The 21613-nt window shown below is 47.3% G+C and overlaps 5 protein-coding genes across 5 annotated transcripts; 3 read left to right on the top strand and 2 right to left on the bottom strand.

Moving 5' to 3' along the window:
- Positions 1-3003: 3003 nt before the first annotated feature.
- On the top strand, positions 3004-3708 carry LOC6040837 (splicing factor 3B subunit 6). Its single transcript, XM_001850120.2, has 3 exons — positions 3004-3161; positions 3229-3347; positions 3406-3708. Exons 1-3 carry the CDS (start codon positions 3132-3134, stop codon positions 3635-3637), a joined length of 381 nt encoding a protein of 126 aa, XP_001850172.1. The 5' UTR covers positions 3004-3131; the 3' UTR covers positions 3638-3708.
- A 4923-nt stretch (positions 3709-8631) lies between these two features.
- LOC6040838 (protein CLEC16A homolog) lies at positions 8632-15397 on the top strand. The gene is given in 12 exon segments (XM_038266256.1): positions 8632-9054; positions 9182-9189; positions 9192-9320; positions 9392-9770; positions 9877-10454; positions 10512-10721; positions 10917-10919; positions 11010-11129; positions 13505-13697; positions 13761-14026; positions 14090-14678; positions 14739-15397. Coding segments are annotated over 12 exon segments (3174 nt in total). The 5' UTR covers positions 8632-8851; the 3' UTR covers positions 15235-15397.
- A 73-nt stretch (positions 15398-15470) lies between these two features.
- Positions 15471-18519, bottom strand: LOC6040839 (DALR anticodon-binding domain-containing protein 3). The gene is made up of 3 exons (XM_038266257.1): positions 17775-18519; positions 17229-17712; positions 15471-15600 (listed from the first exon to the last, which is right to left on the bottom strand). Exons 1-3 carry the CDS (start codon positions 18356-18358, stop codon positions 15481-15483), a joined length of 1188 nt encoding a protein of 395 aa, XP_038122185.1. The 5' UTR covers positions 18359-18519; the 3' UTR covers positions 15471-15480.
- Positions 18520-18610: 91 nt separating this feature from the next.
- Positions 18611-19602, top strand: LOC6040840. The gene is made up of 2 exons (XM_001850123.2): positions 18611-19091; positions 19151-19602. Exons 1-2 carry the CDS (start codon positions 18921-18923, stop codon positions 19358-19360), a joined length of 381 nt encoding a protein of 126 aa, XP_001850175.2. The 5' UTR covers positions 18611-18920; the 3' UTR covers positions 19361-19602.
- On the bottom strand, positions 19479-21578 carry LOC6040841 (S-adenosylmethionine mitochondrial carrier protein homolog). The gene is made up of 3 exons (XM_001850124.2): positions 21405-21578; positions 19791-20470; positions 19479-19734 (listed from the first exon to the last, which is right to left on the bottom strand). Exons 1-3 carry the CDS (start codon positions 21462-21464, stop codon positions 19623-19625), a joined length of 852 nt encoding a protein of 283 aa, XP_001850176.2. The 5' UTR covers positions 21465-21578; the 3' UTR covers positions 19479-19622.
- Between the last annotated feature and the right edge of the window lie 35 nt (positions 21579-21613).

Here is a 21613-nt window from a genome sequence, read left to right as displayed (position 1 = left end):
TGCACACCTTCTTTTCCGGTTACGCATTTTAACTCGGCCGGGGGTGGTACATTACGTAGGGTTTGATGTAAGTATAAGCGCCTAACCATTTATAGTGTGCCTATCAATTTTCATTAAAGCAAGTACTGTTCTATTTTTAGTTTGAATTCAAAAACTAATTGTTATTTACTGTGTACTGTTTTCTCCTGAAATCTTCCTAATGTTGAATCGTGTTAATCTGTTGCTATTTCTTCTGTCGCGGTGTTTTGTTACAATGTTTTTGACCTAAGCATGTTATTCAAAAGTTTAACAAAAGTACAATAGTAATATTTGTGTTAATATATTGAGTAAGGACTCAAACCTCACTTGCTTAAGAAAAAGGTGAAGTTTCAAAACAATGGACAGTGAAGGAAATATACTTTGTAAAGAATCAATAGTTAAAGAAAGAAAGATAGTAATTTATGAAGTAGATAAAGAAATTAACAATAGTTAATAAATAGAGGTAACAAACAAGCTTAGATTGTATTGAGAGCAATTTACAGGGAAGATGAGAAATTATTCAAATAGATAAATAAAGAAAAGGCACATGATGAACAAAATTGACATCGCTGTCAAATTAAGGGAAAGCAGACAGTTTGTTACAGCAGCATCAATTGGTAAAATAGAGTGGAAAAGGTTTGAGAAATAAGAGAATCAAATAAGTAAATCAAATGGAGGATAGTAAACAGAAGCCGTTTTAGAAAATCAGTGAAACAAAATAAACAGAAGATAGCTGTTAGCTGAAATGGAAAGAAGAGAAACCCCGTTCTGCGATACTCAGGTACATCCACAGCAGTTGACTCAACATACTGCGAATCAAAACAATACCGTCTACAATCACAAATTACTTCCTTTCCCACATTGACGCGCCCCTTTCTTTTAGCCGCCTCTACTCTGACCCTCGCTGGTCAAAGGTTTACGAGTCGTTTCCACAGGCCACCAGCTAGGTCATCATGAAAACCAAGCCAACGTGGAGGTAAGAAAATAGGACACTTGCAAGGAACCAGAGCTATACTGTCTTGATCAAGAATGATCTAACAGGACTACGGACGTAGTCAGTGACGCTCCTTCCAGGATGTTCCTCGCCTGAACGTCAACTGAAGAGGTATTATCAGTATCATTCGCCCTTGGCCTGCAGGTATATATTTTTTTCATAAACTTATTTTCATTATTACTTTGTAAATGTGAGGAAGGCACCACCCACCTAATGGTGGATTAAGAAACGTTTTTTTGCAAAAACCACTTTTCTACAATCTCTCGGACTTCAGTCAAAACGGATTCCTAAAAAAGTGTCCACGTGGTTTATGGATGGACCTCTGCGATTTCCACAACGGCGAGATACGATCACAGCGGAATGATAATTAATCCTGATACACTCAAACCCCGATGGTTTGACACCAACTGTTGTCAAACGAACGGGTCACTTTTTAGTTTGACACCCCTTTACACAGAGTTCACACACACCACGAAACGTTTGTTTTGGTAGTGTACGTGAGCGCCGTGTAAAAAGTGACAGTTCGTCACTTTTTAGTTTGACTTTGACCAACCAACGGGGTACAAACTAAAAAAGTGTCGAACGGAAAAGTGACCAACCACCGGGGATTAAGTGTACCCACAATACAAAAAAACGAAGTTGACTTTATAGCTGTCGGTCACCATTGGCTAGTACCAACCTAGTGTCTTCCTTTTAACAACAAAGACTTCGCCGCCCTGGGCTCCTAAGCGTTTGAGAGTACTGCACGGAGCGACGGCGCCGGATACCCATATTTACACAAAGAATTTTTAGAGCGCCTGCCGCGGGATTCGAACCAGCCAACCTCTGGATTGTGAGTCCAGTGCGCTGTCCGATTGATCCACACGGGCTGGACAATGACTCTTTATACGACCGGAAAGGATTCAAAATGAATTTTCAAATCAATTTTCAAAAATTATCATCGCGGCCCTTCTTGACAGTAAAGGACACTTGACAGCTCGTTCCAAGAGGACCATAGTTGATCAAACGAAAAAAAAAATGTCTTGTCAATTTATTTTTTTGCATAAAATAAAAAAAAAGTGATCAGAAATGTTTTTTTAAAGTTTTTTTTACCGTTGTACATACCGTAAACTGGGGTCAATCGGGACACATGGGGCGAATTGGGACAGCAGTTTTAACCATGTTGGAGCACTTTTTTTTTATTTTTCTGGTTGGTTTCGGTTAGAACAGACTCAGGCCAACAAAATGTGAACATCCATTTCCAAATTTAAAAGCTTTAAGTGCTCTAAAAACTGCTGTCCCTATTCAGACTGTAGTCCCGATTCACCCCAGATTACGGTACAAATTGTCATAAGGTTTTAGTTCTCTATTTAAGCTTAATTTTAGAACCCAATTTAAGCTTAAGTGCTGATGAGTCAACATAAGGTGCGCAATGAAAGTTCATGCTATTTCTATACATAAAGTATTTAAAGTGCAAATCTTCCAAAAATGTCATGTTATCAAAAATTGACCATTATCCCTAAAGTTGCGCGTAATTTGTGGCCTTTTGTTTGATGCATTTTTAACCTTTTTTTATTTCAATTGTTCGCAAAATGCAACTATTGTAAAAAATCGTCAATTTGGTAAACACATTTACAGTTTTAAATAATACAACTACCTCGAGTTGATAGAAAACAATGTTTTACATGAGGCGATGGGAAAACAATATGAAATGGAATAGTTTACTTACTTTTAGATGAAATTCACGAAGTCTAGTTGAAGCGCCCGCAATATACACCTTTCCACTAGAAATTGTCGGTTAGGAACGCGCACAAATCCGCAAAACTTCCTGTATCCGGGAAAATCACTTTTCAAACTCTTTTCTTTTTACAAACAACGAATCGTGGACGCCGGCTGCGAGATTTGCAAACTTGCGAATGACAATGACAAATGGCGCGTTCCGTTGCCCGGGGCCTCAACGTAACGTTCCGTAACGCCCATTCATGAACTGTCAAACAAAAGTGTAACCGGCGTAACGCTCACGAGCGTGTGTTTTGTTGATGCCGAAAACGTAAACACACATCAGCCGCCGAGGAGTTTGGAAGCATTTTTCTAAAAAATTACTAAATTTAGTGTAAAAGTTTGATTATTTAGATCAAAAATGGCTCTAGCAATGCAAAAACGTAACAACGTAAGTAGATTTACTTAAATATTAAAGTTTTGAGGGTTGGATTTACGGTTAATGTGCGTGTTTTCAGGTGCGGCTGCCGCCGGAGGTTAATCGTGTCCTCTACGTTCGTAACTTGCCCTACAAAATTACCTCCGACGAAATGTACGATATCTTTGGCAAGTACGGAGCCATTCGCCAGATTCGAGTGTGAGTAAAGACGAAAATTTGGTTAAATTGTTTTGACTAATAAATCTTTTATCGACAGGGGGAACACGCCGGAAACTCGCGGAACGGCCTTCGTGGTTTACGAGGACATTTTCGACGCAAAGAACGCCTGCGACCATCTGTCCGGATTCAACGTGTGCAACCGGTATCTGGTGGTGCTGTACTATCAATCGACGAAGGCGTTCAAGCGTCTGGATGTGGACAAGAAGCAGGACGAACTGGACGCCATGAAGGCCAAGTACAACATCAACTCGGACGATCTGCGGAAGTAGTGGGCGTGCATTTTGATGATCATTCTAAACTAGCGCGTAAGTTAGGTTAATAACAACGGATGTGTCGAGAATTTTGGGAGTTTGGAGTTGATTCCGAAAGTTCCTTGCTTTTTTAATCTCTGGGGTCCGTTCATGAAAATCTGGAGTTTTTTTTAACACTGGAACGCCTAACGCAACTTACACGGACGCCCAAGCCTCCCAAAAAAGTTGGAACGGTAACTTCAACACGCTGACCGAAAACATCGTTCCAACTTTTTTTAAACGACTGCCTCCGCGGAATTTTCGGCGATTTTTTTTTACACGATACAACGATGTTTTTGATCGCAAAAATTACAGATTTGATCAAATTAAGTTCTGCAAAGGTCTAGAGTCATCCTAACAAATCACTGGAAAGAAGAATCATCTTGATTGGTTGAGTTATGCCCGAGAACCATTGAGTTGAAGTTACCGTTCCAACTTTTTGGAGCCTTGGGCGTTGAAATGTTAACCTGGCCATGGTCTTCGTTTTCTACATACACGAATGGTATTCCGGGTCTATAGGACCCAGAAATGTTTTCGGCTGACAAAATTCGAAAGTGTTACCGATTTTGGATGTCTTGGCCGCAAATGAAAGGCTAGGATGTCTACTTTCTGAATCTGACCGGCAGAACCGGTTTTGGACACCGTGGCCACCGGGAACCTGCTATAACTGAAAAAAAGTCCTTTTTGAGGCCCCTACTTTACGGAACTGTATCTCCGAAACGATTGCACATAGCAGGTTGCTTCCGGTTGCATTCGACAGATAATAACCTGAATTTTAAGCCCAAGAAAAAATAATTGGTCCATAGTGGCCACCGGTTCCGGTAACCCGGAACTTCCGGAAAAATTGATTTTTGCAGTTATTGACATAAAACCGTCACACAGACCAGTATTTTGAAACGGATTATTTTGCAAATCATTGCAGAAGGATACTACATACTACCCCTGACTGTTTGGTATCGGTTCTGGCCAACTGTGGCCAATCCGGAACCGGTGCCAGGGTACCACTAAAACGGATCCAATAATTGTCACGCTAGAAACCCGTCATGTTGCATATCAAACTTCATGAAATTGAAAGTTATAATCATCTGAGGTCATGCCGATGTCTTCTGACCCAACCTGGTCACTCCGGAACCGGTTACCGGTGGCCACTAAGAGACACTATCGGAATATGCAATGAACCCTATCATCCGACGTATCAAACTTCATGAAATTGCAAGTTATGACCATCTGAGGTCATGCCGATGTCCTCTGACCCAACCTGGTCACTCCGGAACCGGCTACCGGTGGCCACTGAGGGACACTATCGGAATATGCAATGAACCCTATCATCCGACGTATCAAACTTCATGAAATTGAAAGTTATGACCATCTGAGGTCATGCCGATGTCCTCTGACCCAACCTGGTCACTCCGGAACCGGTTACCGGTGGCCACTGAGGGACACTATCGGAATATGCAATGAACCCTATCATCCGACGTATCAAACTTCATGAAATTGAAAGTTACGACCATCTGAGGTCATGCCGATGTCCTCTGACCCAACCTGGTCACTCCGGAACCGGTTACCGGTGGCCACTGAGGGACACTATCGGAATATGCAATGAACCCTATCATCCGACGTATCAAACTTCATGAAATTGAATGTTATGATCATCTGAGGTCATGCCGATGTCTTCTGACCAACCCTGGTCACTCCGGAACCGGTTACCGGTGGCCACTTGGGGAAACTATCGGAATATGCAATCAACCCTATCATCCGACGCATCAAACTTCATGAAATTGAAAGTTACGACCATCTGAGGTCATGCCGATGTCCTCTGACCCAACCTGGTCACTCCGGAACCGGTTACCGGTGGCCACTGAGGGACACTATCGGAATATGCAATGAACCCTATCATCCGACGTATCAAACTTCATGAAATTGAAAGTTACGACCATCTGAGGTCATGCCGATGTCCTCTGACCCAACCTGGTCACTCCGGAACCGGTTACCGGTGGCCACTGAGGGACACTAGCGGAATATGCAATGAACCCTATCATCCGACGTATCAAACTTCATGAAATTGAAAGTTATAACCATCCGAGGTCATGCCGATGTCCTCTGACCCAACTTGGTCACTCCGGAACCGGTTACCGGTGACCACTGAGGGACACTATCGGAATATGCAATGAACCCTATCATCCGACGTATCAAACTTCATGAAATTGAAAGTTATGATCATCTGAGGTCATGCCGATGTCTTCTGACCAACCCTGGTGACTCCGGAACCGGTTACCGGTGGCCACTTGGGGAAACTATCGGAATATGCAATCAACCCTATCATCCGACGCATCAAACTTCATGAAATTGAAAGTTACGACCATCTGAGGTCATGCCGATGTCCTCTGACCCAACCTGGTCACTCCGGAACCGGTTACCGGTGGCCACTGAGGGACACTATCGGAATATGCAATGAACCCTATCATCCGACGTATCAAACTTCATGAAATTGAAAGTTATGACCATCCGAGGTCATGCCGATGTCCTCTGACCCAACCTGGTCACTCCGGAACCGGTTACCGGTGGCCACTGAGAGACACTAGCGGAATATGCAATGAACCCTATCATCCGACGTATCAAACTTCATGAAATTGAAAGTTATGACCATCCGAGGTCATGCCGATGTCCTCTGACCCAACTTGGTCACTCCGGAACCGGTTACCGGTGACCACTGAGGGACACTATCGGAATATGCAATGAACCCTATCATCCGACGCATCAAACTTCATGAAATTGAAAGTTATGACGATCTGAGGTCATGCCGATGTCCTCTGACCCAACCTGGTCACTCCGGAACCAATAACCGGTAGCCACTGAGGGACACTATCGGAATATGCAATGAACAAGCTAAAACTTTTATCACTCCAAGTCCTTCAATTACCAAGAAACTTCTTGGCTTAAGCCATAGGGAACTACGAATACTCGCAGGGCTTCTAACAGGACATTGTCCTGCTAGATATCACCTGCACAAAATCGGCATGTGGCCTACAACCACTGTAGTTTTTGTTTAACTGAGCTAGAAAGCTTGGCAGATTTACTCTGCCGGATAAATGGATAAACTATGCCTGCAAAATAACCCCTCGTCTTCCGGCATGATCTCAGATGGCCATAACTTGCAATTTCATGAAGTTTGATACGTCGGATGATAGGGTTGATTGCATATTCCGACAGTATCCCCAAGTGGCCACCGGTAGCCGGTTCCGGAGTAACCAGGTTGGGTCAGGAGACATCGGCATGACCTCAGATGTTCGAAACGAAACTATTGGCACTACGCCCCCCGGGGCATGGCCTTCCTCTAACGTGGGATTTCTGCTCCAGCGCCTCTGACGAGACAGGAGAAACCGGGACCGACGTTTTACTTCACCATCCGATAGAAGCTCAGTGGATAAGGCGGGAATCGAACCCGCGTCTCATAGCATCATCGGGATCGGCAGCCGAAGCCGCTACCCCTGCGCCACGAGACCCAGATGTTCATAACTTTCAATTTCATGAAGTTTGATACGTCGGATGATAGAGTTCATTGCATATTCCGATAGTGTCCCTCAGTGGCCACCGGTAGCCGGTTCCAGAGTGACCAGGTTGGGTCAGAGGACATCGGCATGACCTCAGATGGTCATAACTTTCAATTTCATGAAGTTTGATACGTCGGATGATAGGGTTCATTGCATATTCCGATAGTGTCCCTCAGTGGCCACCGGTAACCGGTTCAGGAGTGACCAGGTTGGGTCAGAGGACATCAGCATGACCTCAGATGGTCGTAACTTTCAATTTCATGAAGTTTGATACGTCGGATGATAAGGTTCATTGCATATTCCGATAGTGTCCCTCAGTGGCCACCGGTAACCGGTTCAGGAGTGACCAGGTTGGGTCAGAAGACATCGGCATGACCCCAGATGGTCATAACTTTCAATTTCATGAAGTTTGATATGCAACTTGACGGATTTCTAGCGTGACAATTATTGGAACCGTTTAGGGTACCCCTGGAACCGGTTCCGGATTGGCCACAGTTGGCCAGAACCGATACCAAACAGTCAGGGGTAGTATGTTGTATCCTTCTGCAATGATTTGCAAAATAATCTGTTGCAAAGGACTGGTCCGTGTGACGGTTTTATGTCAAAAACTGCAAAAATCAAGTTTTCCGGAAGTTCCGGGTTACCGAAACCGGTGGCCACTATGGACCAATTATTTTTTTCTGGGGCTTAAAATTCAGGTTATTATCTGTCGAATGCAACCGGAAGCAACCTGCTATGTGCAATCGTTTCGGAGATACATTTCCTCAAAGTAGGGGCCTCAAAAAGGACTTTTTTCGGTTATAGCAGGTTCCCGGAGGCCACGGTGTCCAAAACCGGTTCTACCGGTCGGATTCAAAAAGTAGACATCCTAGCCTTTCATTTGAGGTCAAGACATCCAAAATCGGTTACAATCTCGAATTTTGGCAGCCGAAAACATTTCTGGGTCCTATAGACCCGGAATACCATTGGTGTCAGTTTTTTTTTGGCGGGCACTTCCGGTGGCCACCGGAAGTTCATTTTTGGCCAGAATGTGTGTCTTAATAAGTTACACAAAGTCACAACATTTCAGATCTCTAGGTGTTTTTGGTCAAAAGTTACAATCACTTTTATAGTGCTACTGGGTCCTATAGACCCGAAGACCATGCCCGGTTAAAGGTCCAATAAACCAAATTTCCAGTTTTTTGCTTTTTGGGTGTTTTTGAAACCGCATTGAGTCAGGGGTATTAAAAAACACCCAAAAAGCAAAAACTGAAAATTCGGTTTATTGGACCTTTTCAAAAAAAACTCCAGAAATGCACTGTTGATGTTACAACAGTGAAACCTTAGTAGTTTGAAAATTAATCAATTTATTTGACGTTAAACAAGAGCACAGACCTATCGATTTTTCTTGTTCGCTTTGCACTCGCATGACAGCTCGTAGGTGTCAAACATCAGATAATTTTGCTTGCAAAGTGTGTTTTGTACTGCGCTGGGCTGCGATTATTTCCAAACTAATTGAAAAGTGTTAAAAATAGTGTTAAAATCTGCTGAAAATATTTTCACGAGGTGTAGTTTGCCCTTGTAAATCTAGCTGTGAACGTAATAATGATGACTGATTGCTGAAATTCGCTGTGAAGCTAGAAGCAGCACACAAAGAAAAAAAATGTTCCGCAGCAGAAGCTGGTTCGGAGGGGGCTGGAACCGTCCGAAGAATCGCCTCTCGCTGGACCACCTCAAGTATCTGTACAGTGTGCTGGAGCGCAACACGACCGTGTCGGAGAACAACCGCGGCCTGCTGGTCGAGAGCCTCCGGTCCATCGCGGAAATACTGATCTGGGGCGACCAGAATGACTCTTCCGTGTTTGAGTGAGTACAGTTTTTGCTTTCTTCAATTTGCCCATGGAAAAGGAAGTGACCTTCAGTCGATAAAATTACGTAGGTGCGACGCGATTATGGGTTGACTGATTTCACTTTTTTGCATCTTTTCCTGTAGCTTCTTTCTGGAAAGAACATGCTGTCCTACTTCCTGCACATAATGCGCCAGAAAAGTGGCGGATCGAGCTTTGTCTGCGTCCAGCTGCTGCAGACGCTCAACATTTTGTTTGAGAACATTCGAAACGAAACGTCCCTCTGTAAGTGGAGCAGCGCGCCCTATCAGGCGTTGTGTTTGCATTTTGCTCATTGCTTTCGTTTGCTTTTGCAGATTACCTCCTCAGTAACAACCTGGTCAACTCGATTATCGTCCATAAATTTGACTTTTCTGACGAAGATGTGATGGGATATTATATTCTGTTTTTGAAGACACTCAGTCTGAAGCTGAACACGCACACGATACACTTTTTCTACAATGAACACACGAACGACTTCCCGCTCTATACGGAGGCCATCAAGTTCTTTAACCATCCAGAGTCGATGGTTCGGATCGCGGTTCGCACGATCACGCTGAATGTGTACAAAGTTCAGAACCCGAACATGCTCCAGTTTATACGGGACAAGACGGCCGCGCCGTACTTTAGCAACCTGGTCTGGTTCATCGGGAAGCACATTTTGGAACTGGACGCTTGCGTTCGTAACGATACTGAGTAAGTTGTTTTGTTGTTTCAACAGTCTCACTTTGTGTCTGTTGAATCCTGCCTCTTGTGTGATCTATCCAATAAAAAAAACTCTTAGGAACCAAATGTCTTCCAGCCATCAATCGCAGCACCGTTTGGCGAACCTCGTAGCGGAGCATCTCGACCACCTGCACTACCTGAACGATATCCTCTGTCTGGATATTCCCGACCTGAACGCGGTCCTGACCGAGCATTTACTCCACAAACTGTTCGTCCCCCTGTACATATTCTCCCTCACCCCTTCGCCACCCATCTCGATGGCCGTCGTGACCCGGAACCTGGCCGCCGTCCTCAACAAGGTCGTCGACATCGACATCAAAGAGATGAACAACCCGCGCGTGTCCAGCGTGGTAGCTCTGTTTCTCCTGTCGCTCGTGTTCCTCGTAATCGCCCATCGACCCCTGATCAACGCCCTCACGTGGGTCATTCTCAACGCGGATCACACCGTCTTCAAGGAGGGAGCCGCCCAAGTTCTGAACGCGTACATCGACAACCGCGAGGTGGTCGCGCTCGGCTTCGTCCAACCCGTCGAAAGTCTCGAGGAAGCACTGGAAAGCTCCGCGGCATCATCCAGCTCGTACAACTACGACCAATCCGTGGACGAAGGCAACAGCAGCAGCAGCACGTCCACCAACAACGAACCGCCAGTGTCGGGTGAGTCGCCAAAAAATCACATCTACAACTCTCACTCAAACCGCAATCCCCATCCAGAATCACCCAGCCCTCCGACCCTGTCGGACGAGATCGAAAAGGTCAACATCACCGACGAAGAGAAGGAGAAGCTGCTGCTGAACGCGTACCGCACGCCCGAAACCAACCGGCCCTTCCTGGACATGGTCCTCTCGTCGCTGGACTGCACCGAGAACGACTATCTGGCCCTGCTCGCGCTCTGCCTGCTGTACGCGTTGGCAAACAACAAAGGTAAGGTGATCGCATTCCGCCTCGCAATCCTGAAACCCCGCTCTCTCTCTCGTGTTACAAGTCTGTATCGCTAACTAATGGCATTTTCGCTTTCGCATTCACGCTACCATGTCACCGCCTTTACATATACATGTAACTGTAACTCTGCACGACCTTTTGTGGATCTCTCTGGCAATTGAAAACCCCCCGGTGTAGATGGTTGGTTGATCTTTGTCTCGTCACACATGCGTTTAATCTGAACCGATCAGACCGGCTTGCAAATTACTAACCCTGTGTCCCTTTTTCCAGGAGTCAACGCCGAGTGGTTGGAAATCGTGCTGAGCCGATCGTCGCCCACCGGAAGCTCCAAGTACAACGTCATACTGATCGAAAAGCTGCTGCAGGTCATCGCGCTCTCCAGTCAGCCGTGTAAGTCTTGCGGAAATGTTTTTGGCCAAAGTGATTTTAACAAGGGGGGCAGCAAATCAAACGGCCGAACGCCAAAGGCAGAATCTTCAAACCCCGTTACGGTGTCGTGAAAAAACCGGAGCTAGGTCTCGGTAGCTCGTAGGTGGTTCCCCACCCCGAGACTAGGTAGCGCAGCCTTGATGAGGCTGCCTACCGAAAAAGAGGATCGCGAATGGCAAGAAGGCTAGAAATCCGGAACAAACGGCAGAAGTCTATAGAAAAGTCATTGAATTTTTTGGATTTCGAATTTGCCTTAGCAAATGCGTTACAACCTCGCAACTTCGATGTTGCGGCACTGCAGGAGGTGTGCTTAGAGGAGGAGCAGGTGCTGAACTGGCCAGGTCAGCAGACCAATTCCAGATTTTTTTCTTCTGAGCGGCGGCACGGACAAGAAGCTGTGTACCGGCTTTATCTTGCGGGGCAAGATGCAGGATCGCGTGTTCAGCTTAACGGCGTTCAGCGAGCGGATGTGTAAGTTGAGGATAAGAGGCCGTTTCTTCAACAACAGCATCATCAACGTGCACTGCCCCCACGAAGAAAAGACCGATGATGAGAAGGAAACATTCTACGCGACCCTGGAGAAGGTGTACGAGGAGGCTGTACACGGCAGGATGTTAAAATCATCATTGGGGACATGAACGTTCGGTTCGGAATGGATGGAATGTTTCGACCGACAATAGGCCCAGAAAGCCTACACGCGGTCACGAACGACAACGGCCAACGCTGCATTGACTTTGCAGCCTCCCGTGGAATGGTGGTTAGGAGCACCTATTTTTCTCGCAAGGACATCCACAAAGCGACCTGACCTACCTACCTAGTTAGCATAGACATGCGCTCAAAACTGTCGACGACGAAGCCGGCGGGCCCCTCCGTTCAACATCGCGTGTCTTCAGAACGTGGAAGTGGCCACAGTTACGCGCAGCAGCTGGAAGCAAATCTGCCAGGTGAGGAGGGGCTTGGCGCAGCCTCGCTCGAGGATGGTTGGAGCCGCATACGCTCAGCCATCGGCAGTGCAGCGGAAGCCACGCTGGGTAGTGCAATCCGAGTCAGTCGAAACGATTGGTACGACGACGAGTGCCAACGGATTACCGTCGAGAAGAAGGCAGCTTACGACAAGAAGCTGCACGAGAGGGAACGTGTAACGATACCGGCAGGCTCGGAATCAGGTCAGGTCGCGGTCTTCAAGCTTACGAGAGATTGCGCGGAAATGGAGCAGCTATTTCGAGCTAACGAAATGCGGATGTTTTACGAAAAAAAGCTTCGCAAAAGCTTCGTGCCGCGAGCTGACGTGTGCAGGGACAACGATGGAAACCTGATCGTAAACAAGAGCGAGGTGTTGGAAAGGTGGAAGCAGTACTTCAACGAGCACCTTAACGGCGATGAAGCGGGCGGAGACGGCGTAGGAGTCAACCTTGGAGCGCCAGCAGAGACGGTGAAGAGGGAGATCAGGAAGCTGAAGAACAACAAAGCTGCCGGCAAGGATCGGTTACCCGGTGAGCTTTTCAAATATGGAGGAGAGAAGCTGGCGAGGGCGCTTCACTGCGTGATCTCTAAGATCTGGGAGGAGGAGAAGCTACCGGAGGAATGGATGGATGGTGTCGTGTGCCCCATCTACAAAAAGGGCGATAAGCTGGACTGCGGCAACTACCGCGGCATCACGCTTTTTAACGCGGCCTACAAAATCCTCTCCCAGATTCTCTGCCGTCAGCTGTCACCCGCACCCCATGCAAGGAGGTTCGTGGGACCCTACCATGCGGGCTTCAATGGCGCGCGCGCGCGCGCTATCACTCGAGAAATGTCGTGATTACAACGTGCCCACACATCACATCTTCATCGATTTAAAGGGCGGCCTGGCCTATGATTATGCACGAGGACGGGTTTCCGGATAAACTGACTCGGCTGATCAACCTTGGATGGTGTGATGTGTCACGTGCGTGTTTCTGGGGAATTAGCGGAACCCTTTGGATCACGCCGAGGGCTGCGGCAAGGTGATGGCTTATCCTGTGCGCTATTCAACGTCGCCCTTGAGGGCATTTTTCGAAGGGCGGGCATCGAAACGAGTGGCACGATTTTGAACAAGTCCTACCAGCTACTTGTTTTTGCCGATGACATCGACATTGTGGCAAGAAACCAGGAGTCTACACCCGATTGTAATATCTGCAGATGAATCTTTGCATACTTTTCGGCGGTTTGAATTTTACTAGGTTTATTTTTTTGGGCTTTTTAAAATTATCTGCCATTTGGGTTGCTGCCTTTTTAGTTACTGCCGATTGATCGTTCTGCCAATTGACCCATTGCTAATTGATTGACAATTCCAACGTGTGGTATTTTTCCAGCATGCCGCGTTCGGCTGGTCACGATGGAGCTGACGCTAAAGCTGCTCTCGCAGATCTTCGGCGTCGGCACGACCAACGTGAGCATCTGCGACCTGCACCGCAACCTGCTGTTTTCCGCGCGCAACCAAAGCATGACGGTTCTGCGCAACTTTTACAAATCCGAGGACATCTTTCTGGATCTGTTCGAAGATGAGTGAGTTGTAGAGTCGTAGTATAACCTTGTCAACGAGGTCAACCCGCCTTTCCCTTTTCCCAGGTACAACGAAATGGTCAAGAGCTCGCTGAACGTGGAGTTCCTGTGCAACGATTCGACGATCCTGCTGCCGCCGACCGGGACGCCCCTCACCGGGATCAGCTTCCCGCGGAGGTTACCGTGCGGCGAGGTGGAAAAGGCACGCCGGGCAATTCGGGTGTTTTTCATGTTGCGCCGGATGTGCCAAAGCTTGACTGGCGAACGGGAGCTGCTGCTGCCGCTGACGAACCCCAGCCAGTGTGTGCAAATTGATAATGCGTTGGATTTGAGTAAGTTTCTTACATGTCTGCAGGTGCATCAATCACCTTCAACTATCTGATTCCTTCTTGCAGACAACAGCGATCTTATAGCGTGCACCGTGGTCATGCGAGACGGCGCCAAATTCCGGCGCTTTCTCGTGATGGACATTCTCCAGCTAATCCTAGTCGAACCGGACAGTAAACGGCTGGGATGGGGCGTGGCAAAGTTTGTTGGCTTCCTGCAGGACGTCGAAGTCAACGGCGATAAGGAAGACTCGCGCAGTCTCCACTTGACGATTCACCGCGGAGGAGCCACCAACAACCGCACACCCATTCTGTCCGCCAAGTTCATGTTCGACGACCACATCCGTTGCATGGCGGCCAAGCAGCGACTCACCAAGGGCCGTAGCAAGGCACGTCAGAAGAAGATGTTCCAGATTGCGCAGCTGTTGGAAATTCCCGGCCAGCTCAGCGATGCAACGTTTCCCTCCCTCGGGAACGCCCACGATTCGAGAACGGCCTCGATTCTGCGTCCCAACAGCGGGCGGCAGCCACGAGAACATCGGCCACTGTTTTCCACCGCGAACCGCGTTCCAGGAGTGGCCGCCGCATTGCGACGCGAAAGCATGCCTTCGGGAAGTGTCAGCCGGGTGCAGATCAACTCCAGTCGCTCGATCGATGGGTAAATTTCACCCCAACAAGAGTTCAACCCCCCAATTTCACAATTTCTATCTCCCAACAGCGACGCAACCGGAGCCCGGCGGAAAAGCTCCAACCCATCAGCTCGCAGAGAAAGCAGCCAACCGATTGCCGTCGGAGCGGTGAAATCACGCGAGGCTTCTCGGAACCGCTCCGGAACTCCAAGTCCACGCGTCCCGCGCCCCCGCTCCGAAGAAATCCCCCTCGAAGACTTTCGCCGCTCGCAGAACGCAAGTCCAAGCTCTCGGAACTCTTCCAACGCACCCTCCCGCTCCCACACACCCTCTCGGCTCAGTCTGGAAACGACCGGCGGAGGTTCCGGAACGCCCGGTTACAGCGGGACGCCCATCGGTGGCGGCGGCGGCATGATGACGATCGTTCCCGTGAAGGAATCGTCCGTTCCGACGGTGGTCGCACTCGGCAGCAGTCCGGCCACGGTTACCGTACCGGTCGAGTTGAGTCCCACCAACTCGGAGGAAACTTCGTTCATCGCGGGTGAAGAGCGCCAGAAGAAGCGGGGCGCGATCGAAACTGTCTGAAATGTGCATCCCGCTCCCCCCATCCGAATCCATCAGGTTCGTTTCAATGTTGTAGGTCAATTGTTTTGTTTTACGTTCAGGTCAGGACTCATTGAAAATTTTATCGCTGTAGATGTAGATCAGTTAAATTTATTTAGTGGAATAAATTATTGTGGACGGTGTACGCGGACAGTTTCGCTTTCGATGACCTCCTTGTGCGGAAAAGGGCGTTTCTTTCTTCAATGAAACGCAATCAGTGGTGTTAAACTACATTTGAGTAACCGGTTCCAGCTCCAACAGATCCAGAAGCGTCGACAAAACTCGGTATACCGACTTTAGCAGGTAAATCCTCGCAAATATGGTCGGCAGCATGTGGTCTCGATTTTCCTGAAAAAAAAAACAACACATTATCAATTTTTTTTTAATTTGAAGTTTTTTTTGTTATGATATAAAAGGTATTAAAATTCTAATTGTGACAATAATTCGCAGAAACTCCGTAACCTGACCACGATCTTCATCTGTTCAGATTTGATCATCCAGCATCAACACCCACGATCTACCACATAATCTCGATCTCCATCAACTCTACCTTTCCAGAACCTGAACCTGTTGACCGGTACTGATAACCCTGAGCGCTAACACCACCATCAGTTGGCAGTTAACCGACCACCAAGCAGGTCACGTGCGTTGCGGAATTTCGCCAAAGTTCGCGCCAGCAGCAAGCAACAACGGAGTGATTAGAAGATCGACTGTAAGCTGAGTCCCTATAAAATGGTGGATTAAACCAACCTATGTTGGTTTACATAGACCGCAGCTCAAAGGCTGAAGATCGGCACGGCACGGCACAACGCGATCACGTTAGGTGCGAAGAAACGTTTAGTTCAAAAGAACTAATAAAGTCTGTTGTTAAACAGAGAGTTTTATACGTAATAAAAATTGTTGTACTGTGAACGGAGGGGATCGTGTTCGTTTTCTCGTCGAGCACCACGAACTGCTCCTACCAAAATCCTAGGACAAGCAAGGTTCGGACAAGCAAAGGAGGGCAAGTCGACGGAGCTATCGAAGGCACGGCTCACATTCCCACAATCTACTTCCAGACAAAAATGAAATTTTGTGCAAACGTCAATGTGTAGAGGAAAGCATTCACATTTTCGTTATACACAAATTGAGTATAAACGCGAAAGTTCTGGAAAAGGATCGGAAAAAAACAACAGAATAAGCTTGGGCCGAGATTGAATTGAATCATTCCTGAAAATCACTTCGAATTCGAAAACTGACTTTACGAAAATAAATACATTGATGTGAATTCCAAGAAGTAATTGTTCAAAAACACCAGATTAAGATATAAGGAAAGAGTTAATCATTTGTGCTACTTTTGAAAAGGAAATACAGATGTTCCTTGCGCAATTTCATGATACATTACAAAGTTAACTAAAGAAGCCAAGGTTTAGTGTGTTAGCACCAATAGATATCACATACCAGGCCAAGTCTCTCCAGGTTAGTTTGGCATTTTAGTTACTTGAATTTCATGTCTGTGTTAGGGAATCGAATTTTTTGGTATGTTTCATGCAGGTTGGGTACTTGAGATTCAAGTTTTAGAAAATCATTGCATTTTTCATCAGTTTAGAAGTTTTATTTGAAAAGGTCCTATTAACATAGAAAAGCCAATAGGTGTTGTGTAGAAACGTCACTGTTAATAGTTTGAAAGTAAACTTCCAATTGAATTTTGGATTGGATGGTTGAAAAATCGTAACATTTCGATTTGAGTGGAGAATATACAAGCGTTTGTAACGTGCTTACATGCTGTTTTTTTAAACTCATGAATGACACCACAGAGAACCCCAGAAGTCCCAGAGCGAATAGTTAGTTCATACAGTTTGCTGATAGCAGGCGTGCGATTTACCGCGAAGTGGAACCAAAAATCAAATGCCAGTGTTCACTCTGGATTACTTGGTGACACCCCAGTACCTTTGATTCAGACGTCTCTACGTTATAAGCTACAAGACCCAACTCACCGTCAAAATCCGAACGCGTCGGTAGTACTTGCTGAGGCAAATCACCAGCCCTGAGGTAAACCCGAGCAAAACGTGAGGTGCAACGCGCGCCAGCTGGCCATCGCCCAGCGCTTGTCGCAGCATCGTGGGAAAACCCGCAACGTAAACCCAAAACAGCTGCCACTCGTCCTCTTCCTTTAGCAGGCCAAAATCGATCGTCTCGATCGGTGCAAGTTCCGGATAGTATCCGGTGCGTTGCTTTTCCTCGAACGTCCTGAACAGCACTGACAGTCGGGCAAAGTTGTACAGAATGAAGGCGGCTCCCTTGCTCGATTGATTCTTGTCCCGCCTGAAGTCGATCGAACTGGACGCCTTCGACTCGAGCAGGTCCACGACGGCGGCCGACCGGCCCAGGCTGGCGATCATCTGCTGGAAGCGCGCCTGATCTTTCACCCGCAGCCCGTACTTGTGCTGGGCGATCAGCTGCATGTCGTTGGCGCGCTTTCTGAGATTAGACAAACGTTAAGTTAGTTGATTTGAACAGGATTTTTCATTGTAATATCTTACTGTATGTACTCGCATGCCGTCACCCCGTTTGTAATGACAGGACCACACAGCAGGTTAACGCCGGAACCAGTCCTCGTCAACCCAACGTGCAGAGTTTCACCGGTTTCTTCCATTGGTTTCTCGAGCAGCACTCGGAATCCTTGCAGCATCAACAGATTCTTGACCACGTTTCTAACCGAAACGACCCTCAGATCGGTCAGCGAGAACTGCTCGCAGTTGCCATCGTCGATATCACAGGTCACGTGAATCTTCCTGTTCTGAAGATTCTCCGCAATTTGCCACGTTCCGTCGCTCCATCGTGTGATCAACGTTCGGTACGTTTCCGGTCGGTTCAGGAACAGGCTTATCGAAAGATTGGAAATCTTTTCTCGAGCAACGGTCAAACTCCAACTTCTGTCTTCACCGTCTAGGATAACGGCTTCCGGTTGATCCTCTCCAATCCATGCTGGATCGGCAATTTTGACCACCATGTCGCCACTTTCGGCCAACTGTTTGTTGAGGCATTTCACGGAGAATCGGGGCGAATTGAGTTTCTCTTGAAGGAGTTCTCGCAACTGAATTTCCAACTGTTCAAGTGGATCCATTTTGTGGTTCTTTTCTCGTATTTCTTTACATAAAATTTAATTATGTACTTGCAATTTTAGCAAACAGAATCCACATTAAACTTTCGATTACCCGTTCACGCGCGAGCAAACTCTGTAGACACGTTACGTAGCGTTACACAAACAAAACACGTTGTGAACGTGCTCCAAACGCGATTTTTGACATTTCTCACTGCACACTGATAAAAAAGATTACAGAGCACTGGCAAAAAGAGGTCGATTGTGCTCTGTGCCAGTCAGTAAACATTCTGCGTCGGTGCACTTGTTTGCAACTCTTTTCATCGCGCACTTTCTTCCTCCGCTGGAATTCTATCCGCACCAAATTCAATTAACTGCACTTCAGGTGAAAAGTGAAACCACAGTTGAGCGTATTGAACGAATCCGGACAAAAGCCCTCAAGTTGAAAGTTATGGTTCGCTAATTTCGCCACCGAATATCTGATCAAACAATTCCCGGAGATTGTTCTTATCTGCTGTGTCGTGAAACAAAAGAGGGAAAAAGGGGGGCCATAAATCACAAACACCAAGCTCGCTCGCACGGAGAAATGGGCACGAATTTCAGCTTAAACCAATCGCTATCGGCGTCACCGTCCACGACGGAGGGCGGCACCACGTTGGGAGCGACCGATAATCACTACCCTGGCAACTCGGAGAGCCTTAACTTTCTGTTCATCCCGCTGGCGGTTCTTATCACAGTGATGCTGCTATCAGTAATGGTGAGGGCGTGATCGAGGGGGGAGATAATGCTATCGTTACTCACCGTTGTCTTTTACAGGTTTATCTGATGTCCAGAAGGAAGCATAAGATCTTCGCCAAACACCCGTACGTGCCCAGCTTCACGTTCGATTCGTCCGACATGGAGGACGACGACGATATGGAGACGGAGCATCTGCTGAAGGGAAAGCTAAGGCTGGACGAGCCCTTCTTCAAGGGCATTAACAGCAGCAAGACTTATGCCACCAACGGCAACGAGCTGTACGCTTAAGATCATCACACCTTGCCATCGTAATTTATGAATTTACTCACGCGCTAGTATTAGAAAAGTTACTTAGAAACATGGATTCAGTTCTCAAGAACAGGGAGGAAACACCAAAAACTTGTCCTAAGTTTTGTGATAATTTGCATTTTGCCCATATTTTGTTTATTCTGTTACTATTTAAGCTAATCTCGTTCTAAATACAAATACACACCAAGCTTTGGCCGTGCTCAAACTATTGTTCCACATCACACGTGTGTTTTGGTTCCAGTTATTTTGACTCGTCCGAATTGAGCAGCCTCGTGGTAAGGTCGTAGAATCCGAAGAAAATGGCACCGCCCAGCGTGATCCACAGCACACGTGGACCGAAGCCGGCAAAGATTCTGGAAAATTAGATTTGGTGAACAGTCGCTGGATTGAAACATTGGAGCGAACTCACCCTCTGATCCCCCGCTCACGGTAGATTCCCCGCAGCACTCTGAACACTCCGGTCCGATTCCCGTCGTCCGCCAGCATGATCCGCGTTTTGGCCACATCCAGCGGCGTCGTCAGCCCGGCGGCAATTCCACCGGCTATCGCGCCACAGATGGCCACCGAAACCGGCGTCAGCGCCGTCCCCGTAGCCGAGGACCAGTTCTGCTTAAAATACTCCCACAGCGGAAACTGAATGAACGAAAACGGCACCTCCCGCATGATGGTTGTGCCGAAGCCCCGGTACAGTCCCCGTCGGATGCCTTCCGTTTTGAACGCATGGTACAGGATCTCCACCGCCGACGACGAGTTGTACTTGAGGGACAGCGCCTGGCGTCGCTGTTTGGCGATTTCCACCGGGACGCGGATCAAACAGGCCACGATTTCGGCACTGGCCGCCGAGACCATGTGCACGTACGGCTGTTGGGATTGCGTGGCCAGCTTGCCAAGGTGCGACTTGAGCCCATCGTACGTGCAGAAAAAGAGGGCCGCCGTGGGGGCACTTCCGGCGGCGGCTGGAGCGAGCCCCTTGTAAATGCCGCGAAATCCACCGGACCGGATGAAGCCTCGTTCGCTTTGTAGGCGCGTTTTCACGGTGTCGATGGGGAAGAGGACGATGTCCACGACGAGACCGGCCACGGCACCTGACTGGAAAATAGATTATTTATTTCAATTTGATGTTTTATTGTTAACCGTTACTTTGGATCATTTTGGTCCAAAATCAACCGTTCTCGTGCATAATCTGCCATAGCTGTTTGCGGACGACTGTATCGTAAGCTGCCTTGAAATAGATGAGTCTGTGATGTGTGGGAACGTTGTACCGACGACGTTGTACTCATGACATTTTTCGAGGATCTGCTGGAGCGAGAAAATTTGGTGTGAACCCAGCTTGTTAGGAACCCACCCAAATGAGCGTGACGCCACGATAGTTGCAGCAATCCAGCTTATCACCCTTTTTGTAGATGGAACATACGATATCAGCCATCCATTCATTTGGTAATGTTTTCTCCACCAAGAACTTCGAAGTCATCAAGTGGAGCTCTCTCGTCAACTGCTCTCCTCCATATTTGAAGAGCTCAGAGGGTAACCGATCTTTGCCGGCGGTCCTGTTGTTCTTCAGTTGCCTGATCTCCTTCTTCATCGTCTCCAAATCCGCCGTTCAGGTCTCTGTAAAGAGCTGCTGCCACCTATCCAACACCTCGCCTTTGTCCATAAAAAGGTTTACGCCGGCTTCCCGACACGTGTTGGCTTGTGGCGCGCATAGCTGGTTAACCTTCTTGTAAAACTTCCGCGTGTCGTTCTGCCGGAACAGCTGCTCCATTTTACATTGAAGACTGTAATCTGCTGTTTCAGCGCTTGTTTGTATCGCACCACGTTCTCATCAGTTGCGGCTATCTACTTCACCGCATAAGCTGCGTTCTTCTCGTCGAACCAGCGTTGTTTTCTGACTTGGACTGTACTACCTATCGCGGCTTCAGCGGTTGTTCGGTTATCTCCCAGCAAGATCTACTCCAGCACATTTGAAACTTTAAGAAAGACGCCAATCGGGCGAAAGTCTTTCGATTTTTGAATAAAAACTCACCAGCAAGGAAGACCAGTACACGAAATCCGTGGAGGCAATAGATTTACTTTCTAAAGTCATGATTAAAAGTTATTTCACATGTTTAAATAAATTTGCGCTCCTTAAAACACGCTTATTCCTTGCGTAAACGTTCCATGATAGTGTCGCTTCAAAACAAACTCACCCGTGAACGTGCCCCATCATCAGTCAGCTGACGATATTTAGGCCCA

This window comes from Culex quinquefasciatus, chromosome 3, assembly GCF_015732765.1.
Source record: "Culex quinquefasciatus strain JHB chromosome 3, VPISU_Cqui_1.0_pri_paternal, whole genome shotgun sequence".
NCBI lineage: Eukaryota > Metazoa > Arthropoda > Insecta > Diptera > Culicidae > Culex > Culex quinquefasciatus.
The sequence above is the reverse complement of the archived record's forward strand: the minus strand, read 5'-3'. Positions and strand labels throughout refer to the sequence as shown.